General features: G+C 49.8%; 1 protein-coding gene across 1 annotated transcript in view; it reads left to right on the top strand.

Annotated features, from left to right (window-relative positions):
* THSD4 (thrombospondin type 1 domain containing 4) overlaps positions 1 to 27,866 on the top strand; it is a gene marked incomplete at its 5' end in the record, with an annotated part of 544,049 nt that overhangs the window by 47,197 nt on the left and 468,986 nt on the right. Inside the window, one exon of the mRNA XM_080808167.1 lies at positions 11,482 to 11,849. Within this exon, the coding sequence (XP_080664293.1) occupies positions 11,482 to 11,849 (368 nt within the window). The remainder of the gene's footprint in view (positions 1 to 11,481; positions 11,850 to 27,866) is intronic.

Here is a 27,866-nt window from a genome sequence, read left to right on the forward strand (position 1 = left end):
GGTGCAGGACACATAAAAGCAGTAATTAGAATGGACTGTGGTCAAGTGTGCCCCAAATGCTGTGGGTGCCTGAAGGATGGAGCACAGTCCTTGCCTGGGGAGTTCGGGGCAGTCTGCGAAGAGGGTGTGCCATTTGGTAGGTCTTGAAGAATGAGCAGGAATTTATCAGGTGAGGTAAGGTTGGGGTGAGACGGAGCTTTCAAGGCCAGTGATGTAGGTCGCACAAGGCTCAGAGTAGTGTAAAGGCTTGGCATCATTGAGTAAGAAGTTAAGAATTGGGAAGTGCAGGCCAGGGAGGCTGCAGGGACCAAAAAGGGAAGGGCAGAGTCAGCCAGTTTGGTCAACTGGATTGAGTCCTAGAAGCAGAAGGGAGCTCAGGGAGGTCAGTGAACATGGGACTTGGATGATGTGATTTTTAACAATGTAATTCTGGAAATAAATAGTGTGAGGGGGGCTGCTGGATGGACAGAGACTGGTTATGAGCAAATAGGAGTGAGGCCTTGACCCAACTGTGGGCCGTGAGGACAGAGACAAAGGGACAGAATGCAGAGAGAGTTCTGTGGTAAAAGTCTCAGAATTAGGTGCCCAGTTGGAGGAAGGGAGTACGGGCTGGGACCACATCTGAATGAACCAGAAAGTGGAACAGGTAATCGGGTCCTGGTTACATGACATTGAGTATGGAGAGACCATGCATCCTCTGGATAGATGTGTCCAGTTGGTTCCTGGGAATGTAGATCTAGGACTTGGGAGTCTTCTAATAAGGGAGACATCAACATGAAGATTATTGCTGACGCTACAGTATTTCTCTGTAAGAAGGTTTGGATAAGATCGGAAGGCCGATGATGGAACCGTAACACTTGAGGAGCAGATAGAAGAGGAAAAGCCAGCAATAGAAGAAGAGCTATATAGACAGACGAGAAGACAGCTAGAAGTTGAGGAGGAAAAGCAGGACCGTATGGCACCCTGGAGTTAAGAAGAGAGAAGTTTCAACCAGCAGGAGGTGGTCAGGGGATCGAATACTGAGGGCATGACTTTGAAGGGACAGGAGAACTGTCATTTGGATTGTCAGCCTCTTGTCGTTAAGGCACGTGGAAGGAACATTTAGGCATCAGAGACCAGCCAAGTGGCTGAACAGCCATGCTCTGCGCTGCTGTCGAGAGAGGGGAAGTGAGTGTTTGACATTTAACAAAGCAAATGGGCAGGAAACCAAGCAGTTGGTCCACGTGTCATTCCTTCGTCCATGTACTCATTCACCCACCCGTCAAATATTTCCTGAGGGCCTGCCAGGTGAAAGACTCTGTCTGAGGTGCTGTTTGAGCAGATGGAACACAGAGATAAAGAAGACAAAATCCCTGCCTTGGGGAGCTCAAAGGGTTGTTGGGGGAGATGTGTGTACACAGATATTTATAGTGCCAGGTGGTAAGTGCTTTGGAGAGATGTGCATGATGGCCCCAGAGCAGGTGAGAGAGACCAGGGGACCTGGATGCTGGGTTGGGACCTTGGACCTGGCTGGAGCTGAGTGGGAGCTCACAGGCAGCGGAGAAGGGAGGAAGTACTTGAGCTGAGAGCATAAGCACAAGCACAGGAAAGGGCACAACCTGCTCGTGCATGGTGCGAATGTTAGGGGTCCGGGGAGCGCGGTGGTAGAGTTCAAGCCAGAAAGGAAGGGTGAGCACAGAGGATGAAAGCCTTGGGATACCACAGCAAAGAGAAGTTTGGATCTCATCTTTTGGAGAGTGAGAATTCCAGAGATATTGGTAAGCAAAAAGGGTAACAGAGTAGGGCTAGAGAAAAATAACTTTGGTGGCATGGGGAGGCCTGAGTGAGCAGGGGAAAGCTGGAGGCAGGGAATCTAGGTAGCATCTAACCTCAGGCCATTTGCACTGTCATTCATTCAGCAAAGTATTTATAGAATGCCTACTGAATGCTCTGCTCTGCACTGGTTGGTGACGTCCTCCAGAAAAGTACTTTTGAGTCGCCTGTCTTCCAGGAGTCTGCCGAATATTAACCCAGATGCAGATGGCCAACTCACTAGGCAGAATTCTCTGCTGGAAAGTTGCTGATCCCCCGTCAACCTCTGGGTCCAGAAGCCGGTACTCTTTATTGTGTCTATTACTCATGATTTTGACTCTCCCAGTTGGCTTGGGTTGCAGATAGGCAATCGCTGTTGACAGCACGAGGCCAAACGGAGCAGCCACCAAACAAAAGAACACACAGGCGCTGCACACAGACATCTGCTTCTGCTTCTCCAGTAACTGCGCAGCAGCACTGGGCAGACTCGGTACCTAGGCACACGGCTCTGCGTTCTCTTCTGGTTATAACGTGAGCACAGTTTCCATGTGGCTGGTGATGAAAGAGTCAGGTCGATTTCATAAGGGGAATTGTTTCCGATTATGCAGATCACATCCAAATATTTACCTCATTCCATCATTTTGGCTGGGCCCTGCCAAGCTGGGGCACAACCTGTGGGATCACCTCCCTGTGTTGTGGTCTTCGAAGTGACTCAGTACGTGGCAAGGAATGTCGGAGCTCTTCCAGGAAAAATCAGAGCCTGTTAGCACTGGAAGGGACCCCGGCCCTCATCAAGCCCAACCAGCTCATTTTACTGATATGGAAACTGAGGCCCAGACCCGCAGACTGACTTGCCCCAGATCATGGAGGGAGCTAACAGCAGACTTGGGACCAGAACAAAGAGGCCTGTCCAGGGTTTCCCACAAGTCTTCCCTTGCTCTGCTTTCATCTTTCTGTACTTGCTGCTGTGGCTTTCCTTCTGTTATTATCACAAGTACATTTCAGATGGAGTCTGTTTCATACACGTGTGAGTCCCACATCAGGCAGGTGTCATTCCGTGAATGTTTTCCTGTTTCATACGATCAGCTCCAAGCTGGCCTCCGCTCGAATGGCTGAAGTCAAGGGGGGTGGGCCGAAGGGCAGGGAATTTGAGGGTAAGAAAATAACGTGGCCAGAGCATTTGGGGGTTAAGGACGTGGTGGTGTATGGTGGAGGTCTGAGGCCTAAGGGGTAGGTTGCTTTCCTGTTTGAGTCTCGCCTAGATGTGTCCAGTGGCTAGTGATTGTCCAACCAGAGGATGCATTCAGATCGTCGGGGAAGCTTGTTTAAAATGCATATTCCTGGCCCTCCCCCCACCCCCAGAGGTTCTTACTCACCAGATGTGGCCTAGGAGCCAGGACTCTGCATGTCTCAGTGGATGTGAGGCTGGTTGTGCCATAGGTCCCCTGGGGGTCACACGTGGGGCAAGAACACAGACCAGGAGTAGAAGGACAGGGGTATGTCTGTGTTCTCCAGTGTTCGAGCCAGAACATCTATACTCTATTACATAAGTAGGTGAATGTAGAAGGGTTTGATGTGTCTGAGATCATTTACTGCAAGGATTCACCAGCTATAAAGACATGGTATTGGGAGAGAGCCTTCAGGCTCAGCAGACAGAGCTAGAATTCACCGGGCAGCCCAACTCACATGTGCTTAGTTTTTGGGTGACTTGCATGACGATGGTTTTTCCTCTGAATGGCTCTTGCTTTAGCCAAGGCTTAGTATTTCTCTTTCCACTTATCTCTGCCTCTCCTTTGGCCTCCACTCACTCCTGCTCTGTGATGGCTTTGTGCCCACACCTCCTTTTAACTGTTCCTGAAATGCATTTGTAGAACTCTGATAAAAATTACCGTGCGGGGAATTCGGATAGAATGATCAAGGCTGAGCACGTTTTGCTCCAGTCCCCCATTTATGGGAGGTTCTTACATTGATCTTTGCAGCTGCTGCCATTGACGTTATGCTCAGACATAAGATTAGGGGACCTTTACAGTGGATTGCCAGAGGCAGGCTGGGCGATGGAGGTGGAAGGTTGAATTTGCGTCTCCGCGAACACCGCTATGGTGGTCCTTTATTTAGGTCTGGTTTGAGTTTGGAGCTTTATCCGAGCACACCGTCCTCCCTATGCTTCTGCCCAGGATCCCAGGTAACAGACGCCCCGGCCAAGCTGCCACTATACCTTCCTGCTCCCGTGTGCTCTCAGCTCCCCCAGAGCTTTGCTTACTGGGCTTGAGCTCCAAGGTAATATTTTTGTAATGTTTGCTTTAGGGTGTTGACTTGGTTATGTGGCTAAAACCAAACCTACTTTTTCCAGTCTCTTCTAGAATGAGACTTTAGAATTTCAGACTTTGCATGTGACTCGTTTTCTATGAAGAACAGATGGTAGGTTTAATGTCGTAGGAAGAAAATTAGAAACCAGTGAAATCTTACATGATTTCACATTAGTACCGAAAGCAAATACACTGAAACCATTTAGAGCCATTCCTAGTTACAGATCTCCTTGTGGCGATGAGAAATTCCCAGGGCTTTCTCTGACAAGGACTACCACTAACTCTTGGGTTACTCCTTGGTGCCTCCCCCACCCCCAAATCTGTTCAGAATCTTTCTTCATCTAATTTTTATTTAATGAGCAAACAGTAGTGTAACCATCGCTGGACTTTTTTTTTTTTTTTTTTAAATTACAAGAAAACCTACCCTGGGTCCGGCTTCAGTGACACACTGTATGTTTTCATTTTCCCACATCCCCTTCCAGGCTTTGTTTAGTATATGCCTACCGAATCTTTACATTATTATAATCATGGTCTAGTTACAAGTTTATATCTGGCATTTTTCACTTAAAGTTATATTACAAGACTATTTCCATGTTGCTCAGGATTGCTCATGGTTTTGATATTTCATGGAATCTGTCAAGCCCTGGTGTGTTCAACCATCTTTCTTTATGGTCATATGTGCTCATCCCTCTTAAGAACGTTGTGATGAAGGAAGAGGGCCCCAACCGCTCGGATTAGTGCTTCTTCTGCTCTACCCGGAGCTCACAACGCTGTCTGAACCTCTGATTCCATCAGCCCATCCTGTTGTAGGGAGACTTTGGTTCTCTGCTTAGGCTGACTGTGGACAACTATTGTCTCCATGAATCCCGGGGCCCTGGACTCCCGTCAGCCCGAGGCTTCTGCCAAGTCTGGACCACTCTGGTCATCCCAAGCGCTGCTTTCTCTCCTCCAAATCCTGCCCCAAAGGCAGACCCAGCTTATTTAGCATTACCTTGGTTACCACACTTGACATTATAATGTTTGTAACCATTTGGCTGTCATGAAGACTTCTTCACTGCAAGTGACAGAATTTACTGGAACCAGCCTGGGAAGCAAGTGGGCACTGAGACATGCCAGAGAGCAAAAGAAATGGTCTCAGAGCATAAGCAGTGGGGTCAGGATGAAGGACTCCACGGCATTTGTGGTCTCTTGGCCCCTTTACTGGATATTCAGATTTCAAGGAGCGAGCACATTGATTGGCCCACATTGCTTACCTTGGCTTCCGCTGGCAGGGCCCCTGAATGCATTCCTGCCACACTTCATCCAGTGCGGGGAGAGATTTCCTAAAGGACCCAGGGAAAGGGGAATGACTGCCAGGCTGCCCTACACACACGTCTTACTGTTGATATGCATTTACACAAAAATCCCTGCCTAACATCAACTTCCGTACAACTGATCCCAAAGTATTGTTAGTACAACATCCAGCTCCAAAACCAAAGTCTTCAGGGAATTCCAGTTCTCCCTCTGGTTGTCCTACCACCTCTTCTTATGCCTGACCTGAGCTGAGTTAAATAGGAATGTAACCATCCCGGCTCTCTCACTTCCCCGAATGCCTTCCCTTTTTCCTGCTCCCTGGCTCATGCCCAATAGTGATGAGTTAGACGAGCACCATAATATCAAATAGTCGCTTTTAAATGACGAAGGGGATAGTGAAAGATCTGGAGGATTTTATCCAAAATACATCTCTCTTCCTTGATCCCTGCCTCACTCCAGGCAGTACATGTTGTAATCTCTGCGGAAGGGGCATGGCATGCCATAGGTACTCTGAGAAGCTTCTTTTTTTATTCTGTTTAACCCCTATGCCCTGCCCCATCCTTCAGAACCTCTAGTGGAAGGGAACAAGCCTCGGTTAGGTTCGAGTGTTGGATCTGCTTCTTATACATTATAAAACTTCTACTGGGGATATAAATTCTTCCAGAGAAGGGACGAATGGAGGTCTGCCATGCCCCTACTAGGTGACTGGGAGTGTGCTAGATGCTTTACTTACCGCATTTCATCTACCAAACAGCACTGTCAGATTTGCATGATTTTGTCTCTTATATGTATTTTCAAAACCATGTTTCTTCCACTAGGGCGCTCTGTACCTCAACGACCACATCTGCAAAATGGAAATAAAAATCCTTGAAATGAATCTTACGAGTATCAGATTGGAGCCTGTGTTAAAGCGGTTCAGGCAGATAAAGGATATCTTGGTCTTCCCGATCACCTCTTCTTGCTCTGAGCCTCTAGTCTATCTGTCCCCTTCTTTCACGGGCAGATCTGCTCTCTTTCATACAAGATGGAGGCCATCCAATACGGACTGCACCACCCACGCCTCTCCATACAGCAGAATACAGCTTTCTGTCCGGAAGGTAAAATGTCAGCAATAGTTTTCACTTCAACCTAATGCTTAAAGAGAGAGAGATCTAGGGGCACTTTCGTGGCTTAATTGTTAAGCATCTGCCTTCGGCTCGGGTCATGATCCTGGGGTCCTGGGATCAAGCCCTGCATCGGGCTCCCTGCTGGGCAGGAAGTCTGCTTTTCCCTCTCTCACTCCCCCTGCTTGTGTTCCCTCTCTCGCTGTCTCTTTCTCTGTCAAATAAATAAAATCTTTAAAAAAAAGAGAGAGAGAGAGAGAGAAAGATCTATAAACAGGTTTATTCTTTACATACTTTTCTACTTCTTGGTATTTTTCCCCACTAATTAATATGTTAATTAATATGTCCACATAATTAATATGTTATATGTTACACATATAAATCTACCTCATTCTAACAGATAAATTATATTTCATTGGATAGATCAGATTTCATTTAACCAGATTTCACTTACACGGATCTTTAGGTGGTTTCCAGATTTTTGGGGTTTTACTCTTTACAACAAATGATGCAACAAAAGTCATTCTATGTCCAACTTTACGCACTGATTTTGAATATATCTATAGTGTGAGCTCTTAAAAGCAGAGCCGCTAAGGGGCGCCTGGGTGGCTCAGTGGTTTGAAGCCTCTGCCTTCGGCTCAGGTCATGATCTCAGGGTCCTGGGATCAAGCCCCGCATCGGGCTCTCTGCTCAGCGCGAAGCCTGCTTCCCCCTCTCTCTCTCTGCCTGCCTCTCTGCCTACTTGTGATCTCTGTTAAATAAATAAATAAAATCTTTTAAAAAAAGAAGCAGAGCTGCTGGGTACGTGCATTTAAAATCGTGATAGGTATTGCAAAGTGCCCTCCAAAGAAGTTGCCCTAATTTAGACTCCCACCAGCAGTGCACGTTCTTGCCGCATCAGTATTGTCAAACTTTATATTCTTCACCAATCTAATGGGCGTGACATGGAATTCTGTTGTTTTATTCTGCATTTGTTTGACTATAGATGATGTTCAACAGTTTTCACATGTTGTAGTTATTTCCCTGTTGTATAGGTCAGCCCGGGCTGCTATGACAAAATACCACTGACCAGGAGGCTTAAACACCAGGCATTTGTCACAGTCCCGGAGGCTGAGAAATCCAGGATCAAGATTTGCTTGCCCCCGAATTCTCTCTTTCAGGCTTGCAGACATTGGCTTCTCAGTATGTGTCCACGTGGTGGAGAGAGAGGGAGATTCCCAGTCTTCCTTCCTCTTCTCCTAAGGACATGAATTCTATCGTGGGGTCCTACACACATGACATCATCTAAAGCCAAGGAACCCCTGAGGCCCTCCCATCCAAATACCATCACCTTGGGGGGCAAAGCGTCACCGTTTGAATTTTGAGAGGGACTCAAACATTCAGTCCCTGATGACCATAAACCACCTGTTCGTGCCCTTTGTCCCTACTTCCATCTGGTTGTTCGTGTTTTTCTGACTGATTGGTTGGAAATAATTGGTTAAGTGAGGAAAAACAGCCGTTTAGGGTGCATTTTAGAAATGCCTCAGGTTTTCTGCTTCAGTTAAAAAAAAAAAAAAAGATTTTATTTATTTATTTGGCACAAAAAGAGAGCACAAGCAGGGGGAGTGGCAGGCAGAGGGAGAGGGAGAAGCAGGCTCCCTGCTGAGCAGGGAGCCCAACAGGGGGCCTGATCCCAGGACTCCGGGTTCATGAGCTGAAAGCAGAGGCTTAACCCACTGAGCCACCCAGGCATCTCTTTCTGCTTCAGTCTTAACATGACATATGTATACTGGGGAAGAAGCAATGTGCTGGCAGGTTATAAGGCTTTAAGATTCTATTCTTGATTTGGCTTTGTCCAATCATGATTTAGTCCTTGGTTTGTTTTGTTTTTAAAATTATTTTTATTAACATATAATGTATTATTTGCCCCAGGGGTACAGGTCTGTGAATCGTCGGGCTTACACATTTCACAGCACTCACCATAGCCCAGACCCTCCCCAATGTCCATAACCCAGCCACCCTATCCCTGCCCCCCACCTCCCAGCAACCCTAAGTTTGTTTTGTGACATTAAGAGTGTCTTACGGTTTGTTCCTTGGTTTTGATTCTTGTCATTGATAGGTCTTGGTAATTAGTCATGATTTGGGGAATATTGTATCTTAGGGCATTTGAAAGTTTTCCCGCTGTGCTTCCCAGAAAACTCCTTGACTGTCCGAAAACAAGGAGGGCGGTAGTCATCAGGAGGGCTGGGGAGGAGCCGACTGAGGTGTGGCTCTGATGCGGCTAAGAGGCCCATATCCGGAGCACCCCCCCCCTTTATTTTTTCTTTGTTTATTCTTCATTTCTTTCTCTTTGTTTGTCTTTCCCCTCCCTTCCTTCCTCCCACTGCCCCTCCCACCCCAGTCTCTTTTTTCTTTGTTTCTGGCTGCGTACTATGAAAATACAATTTTGAAGTATGTGGTTGGATTCCTACCATGGGGACTGAGATGGAATTTCAAGTCACTCACCATAATTCAACTATAAATTAGAGAATTCTTATGAATAGAATAGGATGGAATGTGGTTTCATGTTTTCTTCCCCCAGGGACCCTGCCCAATTTGGCAACGGGAAGCTAAATTAAGGGTGGGATTAGTTCTAGGAAGTGGAGTTCCAATGGAACTACATGCCTCATGCAAACGTTAGCGACAGTGCCTTCCTTCTTTGTGTTCACGAGGAATCGGGAGGTCCTGGATACTCGGATCCCCGGATGTGCCAGACACATACTTCTGGCTTTGTTTGTTTATCCCAGTTATCCTTCTAGAACTATCAAAGGGGATGTATTTCGACTCATTTTACCCTTCGATTTTCCACCAAAAGCAGGCAGGGAGGCAACATGCTTCAGGGGAAAAGAAAAAAGAACCTGGAAATAGGAACAAGCAGGCTTCAGTGTCAGCCCTGCCTGTGCCCCTTACCAGCCTGCGCCTGGCCAAGTCACGCAGCCTCTGGAGGCCCCAGTTCTTTCTTGCAGAAGGGACAAAATGACACCAACCTCTCAGGGTGGCCGAGCACCCTGTAAAATGTACCCTGGAGCTAATGGTGTCTACGCCAGAGACCTGGTCCTTCCGTGAGGCGTTTGCACAATGCCAGACTCGGAGAAGGGGCTCAGCAAATGTCTGTCCAGTTTTCATCCTTGTCCTAAACACCGCATTAGTGTCCCTGGGCTGTTGTAACAAATTACCACAAACTCGATGGCTTAAAACAACAGAAATTTCTGCCTTACCGTTCTGGAGGCCAGGAGTTCAGTGTCAAGGTGTTGCTAGGGCCTTACTCCTTCCAGTTACTAGGGGGACGTCCTCCCGGCTTCTTCCAGCTTGTGTTGGCTCCCTATGTTGTTGCTCATGGCTGTTATCTCTCCAGTCGGCCTCGGTGGTCACAGGGCCTTCTCCTCTCTGTGTTTTCTCTTCTCATTTCTGTGTGATATGAAGGAGCTCTGCCTTCTTGGATTTGTTCCACACAAAGGAGAGAACCATCTCACAGCTCAGTGGTACTGTGGGGACAGAGGACTCGACCATGAAAAGTCTTTGAGCTTTGGGCCAAAAAAATGCTGTCAAAAACAAAGATCTTAAAAAAAAAAAGCCAAGTTAATCATGGTTTTTTGTACTTCAGATGGAAGGGTGAGGCTCACTCAAAAACTCACGTTTCCAAGGAAAGTCATAGTGTTGGTCAGTGCCACACAGGTAAGAAGGACATTCCAGGCGAAGGATCCAGAAATTCAAGGGCAGCTCTCTGCTGGGGGAGAGCAGGGTGTGCTGGAGCTGTGGGAATGGGAGTTGGGTACACTTGACTCCAAACCCGGCTATGCCAACATGACTGGGGTGGGTCACACGTCTCTGAGCTTCCGGTGGCAAACCTCACCTCTGAGAGGTGAGCATGGTAGACAGCAGGGCCACAGTGAAGCCTGGAGATGACAGGCATCCTGGCACTGAGTACACACCTGACTGTCACAGCTGTTACCTGAGTCCTCCTCTGAGGCCTTCTTAACCCCTCTCCCCTCTCCAACCCTTCCAGCCTAGGGAAGCCAGTCCCCCCGAAGGCTCCCCAATCTTGTGCTAGCTGCACACCACTTTTCTGCTGGGTCCAGGCCATTAATGTAGATCTGGGGTGCTTTCCTCCTGGTCCTCAGCGCTCCGCTTCGCTCTGGGATGTAGCTGGTCCTCAGAGGATGTCTGCAGGAGCACCGTGTCCCCACACTGAGCGCCCTGTCTGGCATAGCTGTTCCCTGTGAAATGACCGGTTAAGTGACTAAGAGTGTAGAATCACCCTCTAGGTTAGAACTTCAAAACTTTCTGACATTTCTCAGGTCTTCTGATTGACCATGGAAGCTGGAAAATCATCACTGTGGTTACTGACAAATGTTTCGTGCCGGGCTCCCTGTTCTGCGCATGCATGACCTGACTTACATGTATTGTGTCCCCGTGAGGTAGGGACCATCCTTTAGAACACAGTACGGCTCTGAGAGATTCAGAAACTTCCCAGTCACAGGGCTAGAAGTGGTGGCAGGGAGGTGACGCGAGGGCAGGGCCTCTGAATGGCAGTGTCCCATCCTCCTGCCTGCATGGAGACCGGGCCTCCCCAGCAGCTTAAGGGAAGTACAGTCCGTCTGGCCCGCACCCTGAAGACCTGAGTGGGAGGTTAAGGGGGACTCCCGAGGGGTAAGCCTCAGGAGGGGCTGAGGGCACCCCACTGAGCTCTCCAAGACCAGGGCAGCAGAAGCAATGACAGAATTAGGACGTTTGTGAGCCGTGGGCGCTTTGATCTTTGTGCCGCCCTTCCCCCGTTAAAAAGAAGTTCTATTTTATGAGTGTATCGGTATAATGACGAATATAACCCAGGCTGGACTGTATTCATTTCGTTCTTCTGATTTTAAAGCCGGCCCAGTGCCTAACGGATGGGGCTTTCGGGTCATCCAGAGCCTCTGGGGGTGAAGCAGGAGCGGGTGTTCGGGTCCCCTAACCGGCCTCTGTCTCCGCAGGTCCCGCAGCGGATGGCGGCGGCCCAGGGCATCCCCGAGGACAGCGGCGGCGGCGCCCCCGGCGTGTGGGGCGCCTGGGGGCCCTGGTCCGCCTGCTCGCGCAGCTGCAGCGGCGGCGTGATGGAGCAGACGCGGCCCTGCCTGCCCAGCTCGTACCGCGCGCGGGGGGCCCTGCGGCCCGGAGCGCCCCCGCGCGCCTTCGCGGGCCACGTGGTGTCGGCCGTGCGCACGTCGGTGCCGCTGCACCGGAGCCGCGAGCGCCAGGAGCTGCGCGCCCCGGCCGGCCCCGAGGCCAGCCGCCAGGGCCCGGGGTCGCGGGGCAGCCGGCACCCGCAGGCGCGGGCCCGCGACCCCACGGCGGAAAGAAGGTACACGCGCCCGCCCGCCACCTCCCCTGCCCGTGTCCCCCGCCCTTGTCCCCCGCCCTGCGCCCTCCCGGAGGTCCCGCGCTCTGAGTCCCGGCCTGCGCGGGGAATGCACGGCAGCTTCTGCCGGCTGGGGAGGAATTCTTGGCCCAGCGTATTTCCTTTCATCTTTTGATGTGTTTTGCAGCCCTTTAAGCGTTGAGGCCACTCCCACCCCACTCTGTGGTTCTGAATAGTCTTCAAAGTGAAGCTAATTCTGAGAAGGCCCTTAGGCATCAACCTTAGGGAGGCCCTGTGGGGAGGGGTGAAAGAAGGCGGTGGGGAGCCCTCCGGGCCAGGGCGCCCTGGGTGCCCAGGGAAGGGAGGTCGGATGCAGGACGAGGGGCCTTCCCATGCCGGAGCTGATATGAGTTTCCAGTCTTTCCGCAAATTGAATGTTTGTGGAGTCACACGGGCTCCCAGACCGTTGGTTTCAGGAGTCTATGCATTTTCTAGAAAGTTTTCCCAGAGAATTTTGAGTGAACACGCTGCTTTGAGGATATGTCCAATTAAGGACCTAACACTTTTGTAGAGTCTGCATAGGGTGTGTTGCATAGCAGCGTTCAAACAGTTGTACCGCTGTAAAACGCCTCCCATGGCTAGGCCCACATGAATACGACCAAGGAGGCAGTGTCCATGGGAAAGGTAGGTGTGTCAATGAATCAGTCAACCCATCTTTACAGATGAGTCAGCATTCATTCAAAAGCATTTGTTGAATGCTCCTAGGTCCACGATAGATTCTGAGAGCTTATGAATACAAAAACGGTAACAACAACAAAAGAACATTTACGGGGAGAATGGGATATCGGTGGTGACCACTCTTTCCCGCTGTGGGTAGATGCTTCTCGAAGGTCTGTCTCAGTCCAGTGCTGTACGCTATCAGTGCATCTACCTGGAGGTGTAGGGAAGTTACAACCCAACCTCCCTCCCTGGTCCCCTGCCCTTGATATGCTCAGTAGGAGTTTAGAGAGGACCATTTCACAGGGAAGGTGCTTCAGCCGAATTCTGAAGGATAAACCGAATTTGGGTGGATAGAAGAGGGGAAGAGCTGTGAGTTCCGAGGCCTGGCAGGGCCTGGCAGGGGGAGGGGAAGAGAGATCCACTGGGAGGATGTCTCCTTCCTTTTATCTGAGCACTACCCATAAGAGGATAGCTCCCCATTCCCTTACCTTAGGTCCTTATGGCCAATGCATTTTAGAATCCAGAACTTCTCAGATTCTCTAAAGATAATTCAGGGCGTATTTCACATGTTAATGGCCTCCATTCTGTGATATGGGGCAGAGTCCCATAATCGATTGTACTATTACTTCTGCAGTGAAACATTTGAAAGTTGATATTAAGTAGGATAAAAAAAGATCCTAATAGTCTTGTGTCCCTTTAGGCCAGGTGTGCAGCCCAAAGAATTTTGACGCCAAACCAACAGGAACATAAGGAGAAAAGAAAAGAAAAAGCCTTGGTTATCAAAATTCTTGGTTTGAGATTTGCAGTTTTATAATAACTAAGGTTTATCGAATGCCTGTTCTATACCAGGCACTGTTCTTGTCCCTCGACACTGACGACCCTATGAAATAATGCTAGTATCATCATCAGTTTAGAGGTGCAGAAAAGGAGGCCCAGAGAAGTGGAGAAACTTGCCAAAAGCAACATAGCCAGTGTGTAGAGCTGGGATTCAAACGCAGGCAGTCGCGGCGCTAAGGACCCGATCAGGTAGCTGTTACACGCAAGGAATCCGAGGGCCTACAAGATGAAAGGGCTCCCAGAGCCCTAGAGCCCTGGAAAAGCTAAAAGTTGAAGGTACTCTGGCTCCCATATCCCTGGAGTGCTCACGGGCTTCTCTTACAGCCGCTGTGGTTGAGAACCTAGAAGAGCTGCCCAGGGAACCGGCTCTCGCTGGCCGCAGGCCTGTACTGCAGGCATTCTGGCCTATGTGTTTTGGCAGCGGGAAATTTTTTTCTCCTAACATATTGACAGGGGGCCAGTTACTGTTTACTATGAAGTTCCTACAAGTTTTTATCATACTCTTGTAATTTGACAGCTTCAGATGGAGCAATCCAAACATGAGGCCGGGAGGCCTGCGCTGCCGACAACTGTCACGCTCTTCCCGGCTGACGAAGATCACATTTGCTTATATTTATCAGTCATTAGGAACTTGCATAGTATATGTGACCCCAGAAGAAATGTCAGTGTGCTCGCTGGATGGCTGTCTGCCCCAGTTTCTGTTTCAGGTTTGAGGTTTGAGGCAAAGGCTGTTAAAGCTTAGATGTTTAAGAAAACTGTTAGGTTGTTATGCTAGGCAACCGAAAATTTAATTGGAGCCAGATAACAAATAAAACACAACTGTTCGACCTTCCAACAAATATTTATTAAGAATTTACTATGTTGTAAGGTCCTGGGACAGACGCAGAGGTGAATAAAAGCCAGGTTGGGGGCTGAAAGCTCTTACTGACAGGCTAGACCAACTGTTTGCAAACTCACTTTTTTTTTTTTTTAATTCTTTTAGCATAAGAGTCCTTTCTGTTAAATCAGCATCAGATTGGGACTTGGTTTGTCACAGAGGACATGTAAATGGACTAGTGATTTCAGCCTTGGTGACCGACCCTTAGAATCTTCTGTCCATCTTTGAAAAATCTCAATACCCCAGTCACATCCCAAAACAACATCTGAATCTCTGGGGGTTGCAGTCCTGAATCTTTAGGGGTTGCAGCCGAGGTTGGAAACCAGGTGTTTGGAAGTATCTCTTAAGGTTCTATGGGGAGGGGCGCCTGGGTGGCTCAGTGAGTTAAGGCCTCTGCCTTCGGCTCAGGTCGTGATCCCAGGATCTTGGGATGGAGCCCCTCATCGGGCTCTCTGCTCAGCAGGGAGCCTGCTTCCCTTCCTCTCTCTCTGCCTGCCTCTCTGTCTACTTGTAATCTCTGTCAAATAAATAAATAAAATCTTTTTAAAAAAAAGGTTTTACGGGGAAAAAATTTGGAAATTGAATATTCTGTAGCCGAATTTTCCAGGCTCAGGGAGCACATGTCAGAATCACTTGCAGTGGGCCGGGAAGGCTTGTTCAAAGTGGAGCTGCCCAGGCCCCAGCATCTCCCCTGCCTAATGGGGGTTCTGTTTTGTAGGCTTGGGGTGTGCCCTAGGTAGCTTCATATTAGGCAATTCTGACATACTCCAGAGTTGGAGAACCACTGATCTAGAAGGTTAGAAAAGACATGTGTGTAAATGCCTTCCCTATAAGACAGTGTGATGAATAGTAATGATGCTGGTTGCCATTTTGGATCGCGGCTTATGGGCAGACGATGCATCAAATGCATTGTCACATTTATAGTTCATACAACCCAATGAGGCAGGTGCATATATTCACATTTTACAGATGAGGAAACTGAGGCTGGGAGGAACGGAGTGACTGGCTCAGAATCCCCTGCTTCAGGAGAGACAGAACCAGAATTCTAAGTAGGTCTGTTGGAGTCTAGCACTCAAATCCTTTTCACCCAAATGGCGATTTTGAAAGTGAAGCTGCTCGCTTTCAGCCGGTGTGGTCAGAGAAGCTGCTGGCAGGTTAGATAGTTCGAGCCACGTCTGGAAAAGTGGATGGGATTTGGGAGTCAAGGCTTAAAATGAACTGCAACTCCTCCTTGCAGGGCTCAGCTCTTGTAGCCAGGGAAATCTTTGCAGCAGAGGGTTCAAAAAGGGGCAACCGCAGCCCATGTCCCTGGGGGCCTGACATGTAGTGGTGGGTGAGTGGCAAACCCACAAAATGCGGGACGTGGGCAATCCTTGAGGGATGGAGCCGTCAAGGCAGACCGCACAGAGAAGGTGGGATTTGAACCCAACCTTGACAAATACGTAAAATGTGCTTAGCTGGAATATATTTAGGAATGTCTTGAGTCCCCTTGCTTCTAGATCAGACTTTGTCTCATTAAAGCATATACATACACAATGCAAATCACACTCTAAAAGCCTTAGAAATCATGTCAATATGGGGGCACAAGGGGGGCTCGTCAGTTAAGTGCCTGATTCTTGGTTTCCGCTCAGGTCATGATTTCGGGGTCATGAGATCGTTTGCTTGAGATTCTTTCCCCCTCCTTCTCTCTTCCCCTCTGCTCCTCCCCCTGCTCATGTTCTCTCTCTCAAACAAACACAAATTTAAAGAAGATTTTATTTATTTATTTGAGAGAGTTGACGAGTGAGAGAGAGGGGGCAGGAGTGTCGGTGGGGCAGAGGGCGAGGGAGAAGCAGACTCCCCACTGAGTGGGTAGCCCGATGCAGGCCTCAGTGGTAGGACCTCAGGATCATGACCTGAGCCCAAGGCAGATGCTTAACCGCCTGAGCCACCCAGGTGCCCCAATAAATAAAATCCTAAAAAGAAAAAAAAAAATCATGTCAGTGTTTATTAGAGGTTCTCCAAGGATCTGAGCTTAGGAGAGCTGGTTAATTTTTCTGAGCCTCAGGATCTTTATCTTTCAAATGATAGTGATAACAATGCCCAGCAGCTGGGATTGTTGAGTGATTAAATGAAATGATGTGATCCTACCTCCTGTCCTGTAGTAGGTGCTCAGGAAATTGTAGCTATACCTCCTTTAGAGCTTTAAAGGCTGGGTGTTCATGTGTTAGAATTCCAGTTAGAATTCTGGTTCCTCAGGAAGGATCAGGTGGAGAGCTGGGGCCACAGAGGAAGACAGGGAGACAGGAACTGAGGTCTGGTCCAGGAGGGCAGGACTCTGGGCCACACAGCCCGGGTGCAGCCAGGATCCCAGGGCCGGAGCACCCTGCCCTGCGCCCTCTCTTGGCGTGACCTGCTCAGAAAAGCCTGCCACAAAGGGTCGCCTCTCCCGGGGATTTAGTCAGGGCACTGACACGTGCGGGGGCCCTGGACTGGGGGGGAGTTCAGCCTTCAGGTCTTGGCCAACAGATTCCGTAATGGTACTCCCCAGGTCCTCCCTCTCTCCATACCCAAGGCCATGTCCTGATGGTGGCTGAAGGGGGAGGGGTGGAGAGAAGAGGGCACTCGGTGAGCTTAGCTGTCTGGACCTCAGGACAGTACTCACTGTGCAGCTCAAGGCCCTCCTCAGGAGGAGCCTTCCCCCCCAGTTTGTGGAAATGGGTGCTGGCAACTGGAGGGACTGGAAGGAGCCCCTCTGACTGTAGAATTTTCCCTTTCATAGAACTTAAACCAAATTTCTTCTCATTCCCAACATGTCTGGTGGTGACAAAATCCAGAGTGTCCTGCTGCCTAGGGTCCAAGGACACAACCCGCCAGATACCTGTTGTAAACATCTACTGGCCAGTTTAAGTCAGCTTCCAAAGACAGGCTATGAGACTAGACCCCACTCCTGTCTGAGGACGACGTCAGGTAACCCTCCCTGCTCTGGTTGCTGGAGAGCCTGCTACCAGGCGTTCCTTCCCCACGGGCTTCCTGAGGCTGGCCTACACTAGTCAGTTTTCCTCCTCACTGCCCATGGGAACCAGCTGGGATTTGGGAAGAGGATGCTTGATGGCTCTAATGCCGAGGTTTTTTCAAGATAGGGAACACTCCTCCCTTCCACCAGTGGTCATGGTCAGGTTGAGAACTTTCATCCACTGGAGACAGTTGTAGGAGCCAGGGACCATGGAAGTCACAACCGTGAAAATCATGGCCACTGTATCCATTGAGTGTGACACTCGGCAGGTCACAGCCCTCAGGTGTCAGAAAGGTTGTGGAGGGCAGGCTTCCCAGAACTTTCTGGAGAGGTGGAACTCGTTTCCTGTCGGGAGGTCATCGGGCTGGGCAGGGGGGGGGGCTGCCCTCGCGCAGAAGGCACAGACCCACATCTCAGGAGCAGTTTGTGGCCGGCACTCAGTTACTGCTTTTTGTTCTCTTTCAAAGATTGGTCCTTCAGTCTCAACAAACATTTGTTTTTAGGCTCTTAACCAGACCTTCAGGTGACAGGTGGGAACGGGAGCCAGCATAACCGGAAACGCCTGCGTGGAAGTGAAGACTTAGCTCTGCAGTGGACAGGCCTGGTTTGTCTGCCCAACCCCGCCACTTCCCACGTGTGTGTCCTGCCACGTCGCCGCGCTTGCCCCCCCAGGGGGATAGTCGCACACCTGCTTCAGTGGGCTGCTGGGAATTGGACAATTCGTACAGAGTGCTTACGCACAGTGCTGGGCCCCTCATAAGCACTCAGGACAGGCGGCAGAACCCCTTCCCCTGCCGGGCACATCGGCCGGCATTTTATACGCAGCATTATGTCAGGTCTTCATCACAGTCGTGGGTGGCACATTGGTATTGTTCCCAGTTAGGGATGACAGACTCTAGGCTCAGGGAGAAAATGTCTAGACCGAAGTCACACATAAGGAAAGCAAGAGAGTCATCGGGGCTATGGGATGCTCCTCTCAGACTTGCACTTCTAGAAAGGCTTTTTTAAAATTAAACGTAGCACTCACTGATTAAGGTAAGTGTTATAAACCAATACCTCTCTGAGATGAGGGAAAATGGGATCTTTCTCCAATATTTGCTCTAAGATTTTGAGTATAGTACATATATGTGCATGTGTGTGTGGATACACTCGCATGTATGTTTATGGGCTTTTACACGGGAAGCCCAGGGGAAACGCCAACTAGGGATAGTCAACAGCTGGCCAGGCAGAACCTTAACTTTATAAAGGTATTTGCTTTTAAAGGCTGCCTGTGGATCACAGAGCTTCGTTAGTAGAGCTGACATAGCAATTACATTTTTTTTTCTTTTTGAAGATTTTATTTATTTATTTGAGAGAGAGAGAGAAAAAGAGCACAAGCAAGGGGAGGGCTAGAGGGAAAGGCAGAAACACACTCCCCACTGAGCAGGGAGCCCGATGCGGGGCTCAGTCCCAGGACCTGGAGATCATGACCTGAGCCAAAGGCAGATGCTTAACCCACTGAGCAACCCAGGGCAATTACCTTTTTGTGTTTTGTTTTCGTTTTAATTCGTTCAGCATTCTTTGTGCATTTGCTGTCAACCAGACACTGTGCTAACATGGAAGGGATGGACAGGTTAAGGAGGTGTGGTTTTCAAGGACCTCCGTGTTTACTGAGGAAGTACCCCAGGGATGACCACCGTGGCGGGGTACGATGCATGTATCACCTGTGGGGGAGCAGAGGGCTGTGGGGACACAGAGGTGCAGCTCATTCTTGGGGAATCAAGGTAATTTCCATGGCGAACGGTGATTTCCTTAAAGGATGGGTTTGCATTTCTCAGGAAGGAACTGGGAAGTGCTTTAAAGATGGGGTGTGGCAGTGGTTTGGTGACACAAGGGGAGCAAGAAAGTCTGCTTGTCCCCAAGGGGCTCATGGCTGGTGGGGCGGAGGGAGAAGTCAAGCAAATGGACATTTACAAGCCTAGGACGGAAAGAGAAAGAGAGAGGTCGGGGAGCCAGGGAAGGCTTCAGAGAGGAAGTGATGACTGAGCTGAGCTATGAAGGATTTTAGCAGAGCCCGAGAGTGAGGAGGGCGTTCCCCCAAAAAGCACACTGTGGGGGTGGAGACCTGAAGGCATGCGTGAGCCTGTCACGTTCTGGAAGTCGTAAACAGTCTGATGGGGCTGGAGCACAGGCTGTGCATGAAGGAATGTCCAGGCAAGACTGGGGAAGTCCAGAGGTTCCTTTCCAGGAAGGGACTATCCAGCAGGACTAAGGGGATTGCATTAGAATGTCTTTGAGGGTAGTTCCTGTTCATACAGAGGGCCCACTCTTTCCCATTTTAAAGCCTGTTGATGTCTCCATTGTACAATCAGTCTAAATGTCTCCTTCATGCCCTTGTGATTTGCAGAATGGCTATGCCACCCACCTACCCCATCTTCATACATCACGAGAAGTGAGGGTTTACTGGTCGGGGAGCTAAGACCTGAATAGCACAAATTTATCCTCGGACAGTCTGGAAGCCAGAGGGCTAAACGAAGGTGTGAGCAGGACTGTGTTTCTTCTGGGGGGGTCGGGGGAGCATTTGTTTCCGTCCCTTTCCCATTTCTAGAGTCTGCCTGCCTTCCTGGGCTCATGAGCCTTTCCCCCCATTGCTCCGCCTCTCATCAACTTCTGGAACTGTCAGCCGCCTCTCCTTCTTGTAAGGACCCTTGTGATTACGTAACAGGGACTCTGCTAATCCAGGATTATCTCCTCATCCTGCGATCCTTAATCACATTGGCAAAGCCCCTTTGCCACATAAGATAACAGTCTCAGGTTCCTGGGGTTCAGACGTGGGCATCTGGGGGTGGTGGGAGCATGATCCACCTACCATAAAGTACTTGCCTTTGGGGGGGTTCTTAATTATACCCTTAATATGCCCTGGGATAGTTTCTGTGTTAGCAGGACCCCCGGCCATTGCCCCACATCACGTATGATAATTTCCATGGGAAACTTAGCAGTACTTTTTCCCAGAAAAAAGGAAGAAGAAAATCCATGCTCCCCCCACCCTTCCCTTAAGTGTCCTTCTTTGAACACGAGGTATTAATCAAGGACAGTGACGTTAATAAAATTAAAGGTAATAGACGCCTGAGGCAGCTGGTGTGGAGTAAAGGGCTCTGTCTTCCAAAGCCAGAGTCCCAGGTCCAGTGCCTGCGATTCTCCCGAATGCTTTCATCTCTGGGCAGGTCACCTGTCTGGGCCTTACTTTGCTTGTCTGTGAAATGAAGGGGTCCTGTCCCATCCGTTAGGGCCTCCCGCTCACTCTTGGCATGTCCCTGAGGCCCAATTGCTGTTTTGTATGTTCCCACCACCGTTCTGCCATGCAGAGTAATGGAGAGAGAAGAAGGCAGCGGGAAGACACAGCTCTGAGCCGCGTTTCCAGACATGCTCGGGAATGGGATGGTTTTTCTTCTCTCTGGATGCGTCAAGACCACTGCCCTTCAAATCCCTCTGCTGGGACTTCTGTCTCCTGACATGACTTTTTCTTAAGAGTGCCATCCACGTGTCCGACCTTCTCTTGGTGGTCTCCCCCCGGGGCTCGGCCTTTTTCTACCGAAAGCATTCACATTTCTTACCTCGGAGGGGGGAGGCCCTGGGCTGGGAGTCATTAGACCCCACTTCCTGTCTCCTCTCCATGCTAACTGGATGACCTTCGAGAATCATTCCCTCTAATCTATAAAATGTGGATAAATATATGTTCTCTGTCTACCGCACGGGCCCGTTGAGAGGGTCAAATGAGGTAACAGGGGGACAAGTACTTTGAAAAACAAAAGACATGTTTTAAATTATTTAATTCTCACTGACCAGATCGGCTTTGAATTTCAGAGCCTCATGTCTCCATAATTTCTTGTATGCATGTGCATATGCACGCATGTGTGTTTGTACTCGCATGTATGCGTGTCTGTGTGTGCACGTGTGTGAGTGTGTTCTTACGGGGAAGGTCCGTTTCTTTTGGAAATAGGACAGACAGGTTCAGGCCTAGATCACAGGCTCTCCCTACCCTTTCCCGCCTCCCTGGGGAACTGTCCCTGGCTGTGGGTAGGAATCATTTGTTTTTTTCAATTCCTCCTTTCCCCGCCTCCTTTCTTGGAGGCAATTTACATTTCATCATTAATAATGCTGGAGAAATATATACTTTCTGTCCTGAGGGCCCCTGGAGCCAAGAGGACCCCTTCATGATGCTGGATAGGAAAACTAGCTGTTAATTAAACTTCACAAAACCATGTGCCATCTTCCTGACCTGCCGCTGTTACCTAGGGAGTCTTGTTACATATAGCAGGGGCAGAAACACATGGCAAGGAGAAGGGAAATCTTTGGCCTCGTCTGTGTTTCTCCTTGGAAAAGCTCCGCGGTGATCCTGGGCAGTGAGCAGAGCGGGCAGGTACAGCTGTCTGTGCACTCTCTGTGTTTTTGGTGTTCTTTATTTCCTCCTGCAGGGAAAGTTTTGTTTCTTTACCTTCCGAAGCAGGATTTCCACTTAGTCCCTGAATTGTTTGACAAGAGGTTACCCGTTGATGCTAACCAGATAAACGGTGTTTTAATACGCTTCATTTTCTAAATCAGAAACCTTGGTCCTTTTCGGTGAGAGAGCTTTGTAGCAGAGCCGGGCCCCGCTGGTATGTACGTTTCTGCCTGTAGGTTAGGAAAGATTGGAGCCAGATTTTAAGCTTGAGTTACTCTGATCTCAGACAAGGCTCCAAAGAGCCCTTGTTCATTTCTTGTAGCATTTCATTAAGTGTCAGAAGTATTTCATTAGTTATCAGAACAAAGATCACATTCGCCGTAAGAATGCTGCGTTGAACTTCCTCCAAGTCATTCATAACTCCAGGTTCCAGAAGAAGGATATGATGGGCTATGGAAAAAATCTGACTACAATATGTACACCCCAGAAGGGGGATCTCAGCTTTGCATCTGGGACCCCTAGGCTTCTCCTTGGACGCACGCCTGGTGGCAGCCTGAGATGCCTTCACGTGAGGACGGGGCTGGGGGCCACATCCCGGATGCCTGCATTACTGTGGTCTCCCTCCCAGATCGTTCCTGCACGTCGCTGATTCGGCCATTGTGACGATGACTGTTTTATGACACCTACAATGTGCCATGCCATTTACACCCGTTTTGGGAGCCTCAGCCAGCCCCATTTCACAGTTGAGGACTCTAAGCTGAGGTAGAAACATCCCCAGCATCGTGCTCCTGTAAGGGGCAGAGCGGGATCTGAAGGCCACATTGCCCGACCCCCGTGTCCCCAGTCTTCCCACTGTCACTCCGAGCCCAGGAGTGGCGCCAGGTGATTTAGCTGTGTGTGCGAGGGTTTGGGGCACAAATGCTGTGGCCTCTCTGCTGGTCCTCGTAGCAAAGGGCTGACTGCTCCTTACAGGCTTCTCGAGCCCTCCCTTGCTTATCCACCCATTGGCCCTTTCCTGGACCGATAGCTCTGGCTCCCTCTGTTAACTGGAACAGGGAGAGTCACAAGAGTCCTTCCTTGAGGGAGGACTGTCTGTCATGGGCTGAGTAAAGGTACCAGGTCCTCATTCCCGGAGCCTGCAAATGCCAGCTTGTTTGGAAAAAGGGACTTTGCGGTTGTGATTACCGTAAGGATCTGGAGATGGGGAGATCGTGCTGGCTGATACAGGTGGGTCCTAAGTGCAACCGTGAGTGTCCTTACAGGACAGGGGCAGAGGGAGATGTGGTACCTAGACACACCGAGGAGACAGTGCCGTGAAGACAGACTCGAGGTATTGTCCTTAGAGGTCACCATGTTGGGGCCACTAGCTGAGGAACTCTGCGGCCACAGAAGGCGGAAGTGACAAGGAAACAGGCTCTCCCCTAGAACCTCCTGAGGGAGCACAGCCCTGCCGACTTCCCACTGATGTCGATTTAGAACTTCTGGCCTCCAGAACTATGAGTCTGTGATCGTTTGTTATGGCTGCCCTGGGAAACGAACACATGGTGTATAAGGCTCAGAGCTAAATCCCGAAGGGCCCTAGTGAGTAAAGTGTAGTATTGTCCCTGATTTGTATGCGTTGAACTCTGTACCTGGAGAGTCAGAGGACGAGCCTTGGGGCCCAGAGCTTGTAGGCTACAGAGTAGGGATTCTAAGGAAAGTCTGCCTCCAAGCCTGTTCCTCTCCACTGTGTTTTTCTCCCTTTCTGCCCCAACTCTTTTCTCACTCCAGTGCCCCCTAGGTCAGGCCTGGGTCAAAATTAGGACTTGCCCCAGGTGCTGGGTGGCTCTGTTGGTTGAGCGACTGCTTTTGGCTCAGGTCATGATCCCGGAGTCCCAGGTTCAAGCCCCCTGTTGGGCTCCCTGCTAGGTGGAGACTTTGCTTCTCCCTCTGACCCTCCCTCTTCTTGTGCTCTCTCTTTCTTTCTCAAATAAATAAAATCTTAAAAAAAAAAAAAATGAGGACTTGCCCCAAGAGCTTCCCTTTTCTTCTTTATGGTTTGACTTCCAGGTGCACAGTGTTGTCTGTGTTCCCTCCCAGATCTCTTTCCCACAGAAACATTTGGTCCCCTGTGGGCTGCATACACCCAGGAGCCATGAGCGGAGATTTCCTTCTTCCTCAGCGACTGGAACGCAGGTCACTGTGGGCTAGTGCTGGAAATGTTTTCTTTCTGGATTTGGAGGGAAGTGGTAATTTCTTCCCCCTGTTTTCCAGTACATTCTCATTCCAGACAGCCCATCCCTGTAATCCTTTGTGGATGGCATTCAGTATTTACAGCTGTTTAAGCTCCTGAAGAGCTTACCACGCAGTCATTCGGTCCCATTGGTTAATATTACAATAACATCCGTTCATGCAGACTTACGGCTCGGACAGGTTGTTCAACATCTTGTGGACTCAGTTTCCTTGCGTATAAAATAGGAGTGATGACCCACTCTGCAGTTTGCAGTGGTGGTTGAGTAGGGTAACATGCATAAGCCATTTGGCGGGCATTCCGTAAATCACTACTATCTGAATACTGAATGTTTATTTAAATGCACAATGCTCGGTATCTTGGGGATGGAGTAAAACTCTAGAACAAATCCCTCTTTCTTCCAGTTAACTGAGGGTGACAGACTTGCACCTAAATATCTTCCCTCTAATGCAAGGAGGAAAGTCATGCCTCATTCTTCACACAAGGTTATTATGCTGGGAATAGTTCCTATTTATGATAAAGAAAAAAAATGAAGTGATGTATGGTGTGTGGATACATAGAACGTGGTTTAAACATTCAGAGCAGGAGAGGCATCCAGAATATGAGAGAAATAGCATTACATCCTTCACGGGCCTTTCGCATAAAAGAGGTTCAAGAAATGTTAGTTGCATTATAATCATGATTGCTGTTGTATTAATGAATTCAGCAGGACTTGGGGATCCTGCTTCAACCTGCTGGAGGTCAGCCTCTGGGGCGGGGGCCACTGTTTGAGGGTCCCCAGGGGAGAGGGGTTAGGAGCTCACATTTGCTTAGCACCTGCCCAGGCCAGGCACTGTGCCCCACAGGTAATCTCATTGGGTTTCCCGTAAGCCCCTGTAGTCCTGGAGGGCAGCTCAGGTTCGGATTACATCCCACACCAGCCATGGGTTTGACTCCCAAGAGGACTCCTCTCAGTTACGCTGGAGAAATGAATGCATTTACTGTTCTCTCCTGCAAAATCAGCTCCATACCACTCAGCCCTCGTTTGGCTCTCTGCCTCTGCGGTGACCCTCACGTGTCAAGGTTGGAGACTCTGTGTCTCTCACCTTCGGGAAGTGCAGCCACCATGGTAACCACCGTTTAGGGAGGGCCACTGAGGGCCACACCCTGTGCTGGTCACTTTACCTTCATTATTTTACTGACTCTGCGTTCCAGCCACGTGACGTGGGTGCTCTGAGCCCCATCTTAACGGTGGGATGGGCTGTGGAGTGACTTCCCCAGGATCACACAGGGGATAAGTGGCTGCTCTGGCTTATTTCGTGGACTACCTGGGCCTTTGTACCAGCTGATCTCTTACCTGCCTTGCTTTTCAGGGATGCCCAGCCCAGCAGGGTGGGGCTGCCGTCTCGGTTCTGAGTTCTCTAGTGTGACCTTAGCCTCAGCTGGAAATGCTGTCTGTTGGACCACCACTAGTTCATTTTTTGCTTTTATGTGAATCCAAAAAGATTCCCCTTCCTCTAGCCAGATTCTTCTCTCCACTGGGGAGGCATATTGGATTTCAACCCCCAGACGTCCTTGTGCAGTGGATACCCTTCTCAACTGTTAAGTACTGTCCCTCTAGCCGCTGGACACCATTGCTTTCTGTTGGTCTGAAATTGGTTTGCTGGAACACCCACTCAGTTGTCTTTATTCCACCCGATCTGAGCCTTCGCCGAATAAAAGCACCTCAAGATGGGTCCTGCAAAGCCAGGATCACTCAGAAGCACAGGGGCGCCAGTGAGCCCAATGATGGCTTATTCTTAGGCACACTCGGCTGATTTCTCAGATGCTCTAAAGAAAAAGAAGCAGCCTGGTGATAATATCCAAAATCAGAATCTAAGTCCTCTGCCAGGATTGGTCTGAAGGGCTGGGTCTGTTCTGAAGACTTCTCCTCAGTTTTATTTTTAGGGGTGTGTGTAGGGTCGGCTGCCCTATGGATCTCACCTCCTGGGAGGCCAATTGGTGGCTCACCGGGGATAGGGTCTGTTGAGGCTTGGCTTCCTGGTACAAAAAGAGACTTTCAAACTCAGAACACCTCTACAACCAGTCTTCTGCTTCCTTTGCTAGTTTGCTTGCTTTTCTTGGCTCCTGGGAGTGTTCCCGAATCCCTTTGTGAAAAGACTTCTTTCCTTTCTTTCTCTCGTTAGCACGAATTCATCACCTACCCCTGTGTCCCATCTCCCTCTTCTTCCCTCTGTCTTCCCTCCCCCATTTAGAAGCCTTCCAGATCCTTCTTTCCTGAAGGCTCAGGGCAAACCTGTCCGCTGACTCTCACGCTGGTCTTTCGGTGCAGGTCCTAAGTACTTTCTGAGGCCCAGCGGCAGACCTGGTTGAGCTGGCTGATGTCTGTGACAGCGTGTGCCGCACTGTAGGCAACCAGGAAACCTTTCGTTTTCATCATCTTAATTTTTATTTCCCGAAGTGGTTGGAGTTTTGCCTCTTACCTTCCGTAGACACCAGATAATTTATGGCCCAGAACAGCTCTGGCAGGAGCTGCAGTCTTCTGAACTTCTAAGAAGACATATGAGCTCAACCTAAACCACTTGCCCAAAGCCTCTTTGAACTTCGCGCGTGCTCCCTTTGGCAGGTTGTGTTGTTCCTAACGGAACGGGGTGAGTTTCAGGGCCCTGGGGCTCTCTTTCCAGTTTTCGGCTGCTGACTGCTTTGGGTCCAGCTTGCCTTGGGTCACATGGCCTCTTGGTGAACACACGCTTCTGCTGTCCAGCTGCTGCTCCCTTGCGTTCTTCCTCCCCTGGCATCCAGGCTCTTGGGGCCTTCTCCGTGGTGGCCAGTGTTACCTGACTTTGAATTTCGCTGACTCCCTTTGCTCCCCACCAGATGTGTGGGGCCTTGCTTTCTTGTTTCCTGGAACTCAGAGCCTTTTCATCTCCACTAATCGATCCAGAAAGGTAGGCCTTATTGGCGCACTGTTTAGAATGGCGAGCAATAAAGCTGTGGTCTCTTGCATATGTTATCTCAGCAAACATTCACGGAGTGTCTGGGGGCAGAGCTGCTGCTGGTCTCGGGGAGAACGCACACAGGGTAAGCAACTGGGTAAGCCTCGCCCTGGAGAACCAGAAGACCCAGGAGGGAGCCAGGGCCCTTGCCTCATATGTTACCGAGATGCAGGGTTCATGCTATGGCACGGGGCGGGGGGTGCGCAAGGGGGGCCCCCGAGAGCACTCCCAGTGTGGGGCGGCTCAGGGGGAGCATGTGAGGCGCTGATATTTATGTTGAGCTTGGAAGGCTGCTCTAGGGTAGAAGTAGGTAGCACAGAAGTGCAGGCGGGGGCCTTGGAGGCCCGAGAGCTCATTGTGTTTGGGACATGCTGAGTGATCTGTTATGCCTGGAAAGTGTAGGCTTAGGAGGAGGCAGGGGGAGGGAGCTGAAGACCGGAGTTCAATCTGGTAAGACAGAAGGAGACCAGATGATGAAGAACGGAACAGGGCATCAAGCTGGTTGTGCCTTCAAGCCACTTAGGTCTGAACTTTGTTTTCTAGGCAGGGATGAGCCATGAGGATTTTATGAAATTGAGGCTGGTGACCAGGGCCATGTTAAGAAAGACAAAGCCAGTGGAGAGAGGAGTCGAAAGCGCATGAGCTTGCCCCTCCTGACTTGGGTACCCGATGGGTGGAGATGGTGTCAGGCAGTCTGGAAGTGGGCACTGGGGTGTCTGTCATCACCGAAAGTACTAGATTGGGCATTATAGTTATGGCTGTTCCTTACATAGACTTGTGTTGCCCGAGACTCCGCTTGGGCATGAGGCTGGCGATGGTCTTCACTGATCTAAAAACTTTCTGGGAGTCTATTTTCTGGTATTGACAGTGACATTTCAGAGGAGCATTTGGTCCCCTGATGATTTCTGCCCCCTCAGTCTTTGGGGCTCACAGCCTGTTCATAAGTGGGTATTTTATATCCAGTCA

This window comes from Martes martes, assembly GCF_963455335.1.
Source record: "Martes martes genome assembly, chromosome: 7".
In the NCBI taxonomy this organism is placed as follows: Eukaryota; Metazoa; Chordata; class Mammalia; order Carnivora; family Mustelidae; genus Martes; species Martes martes.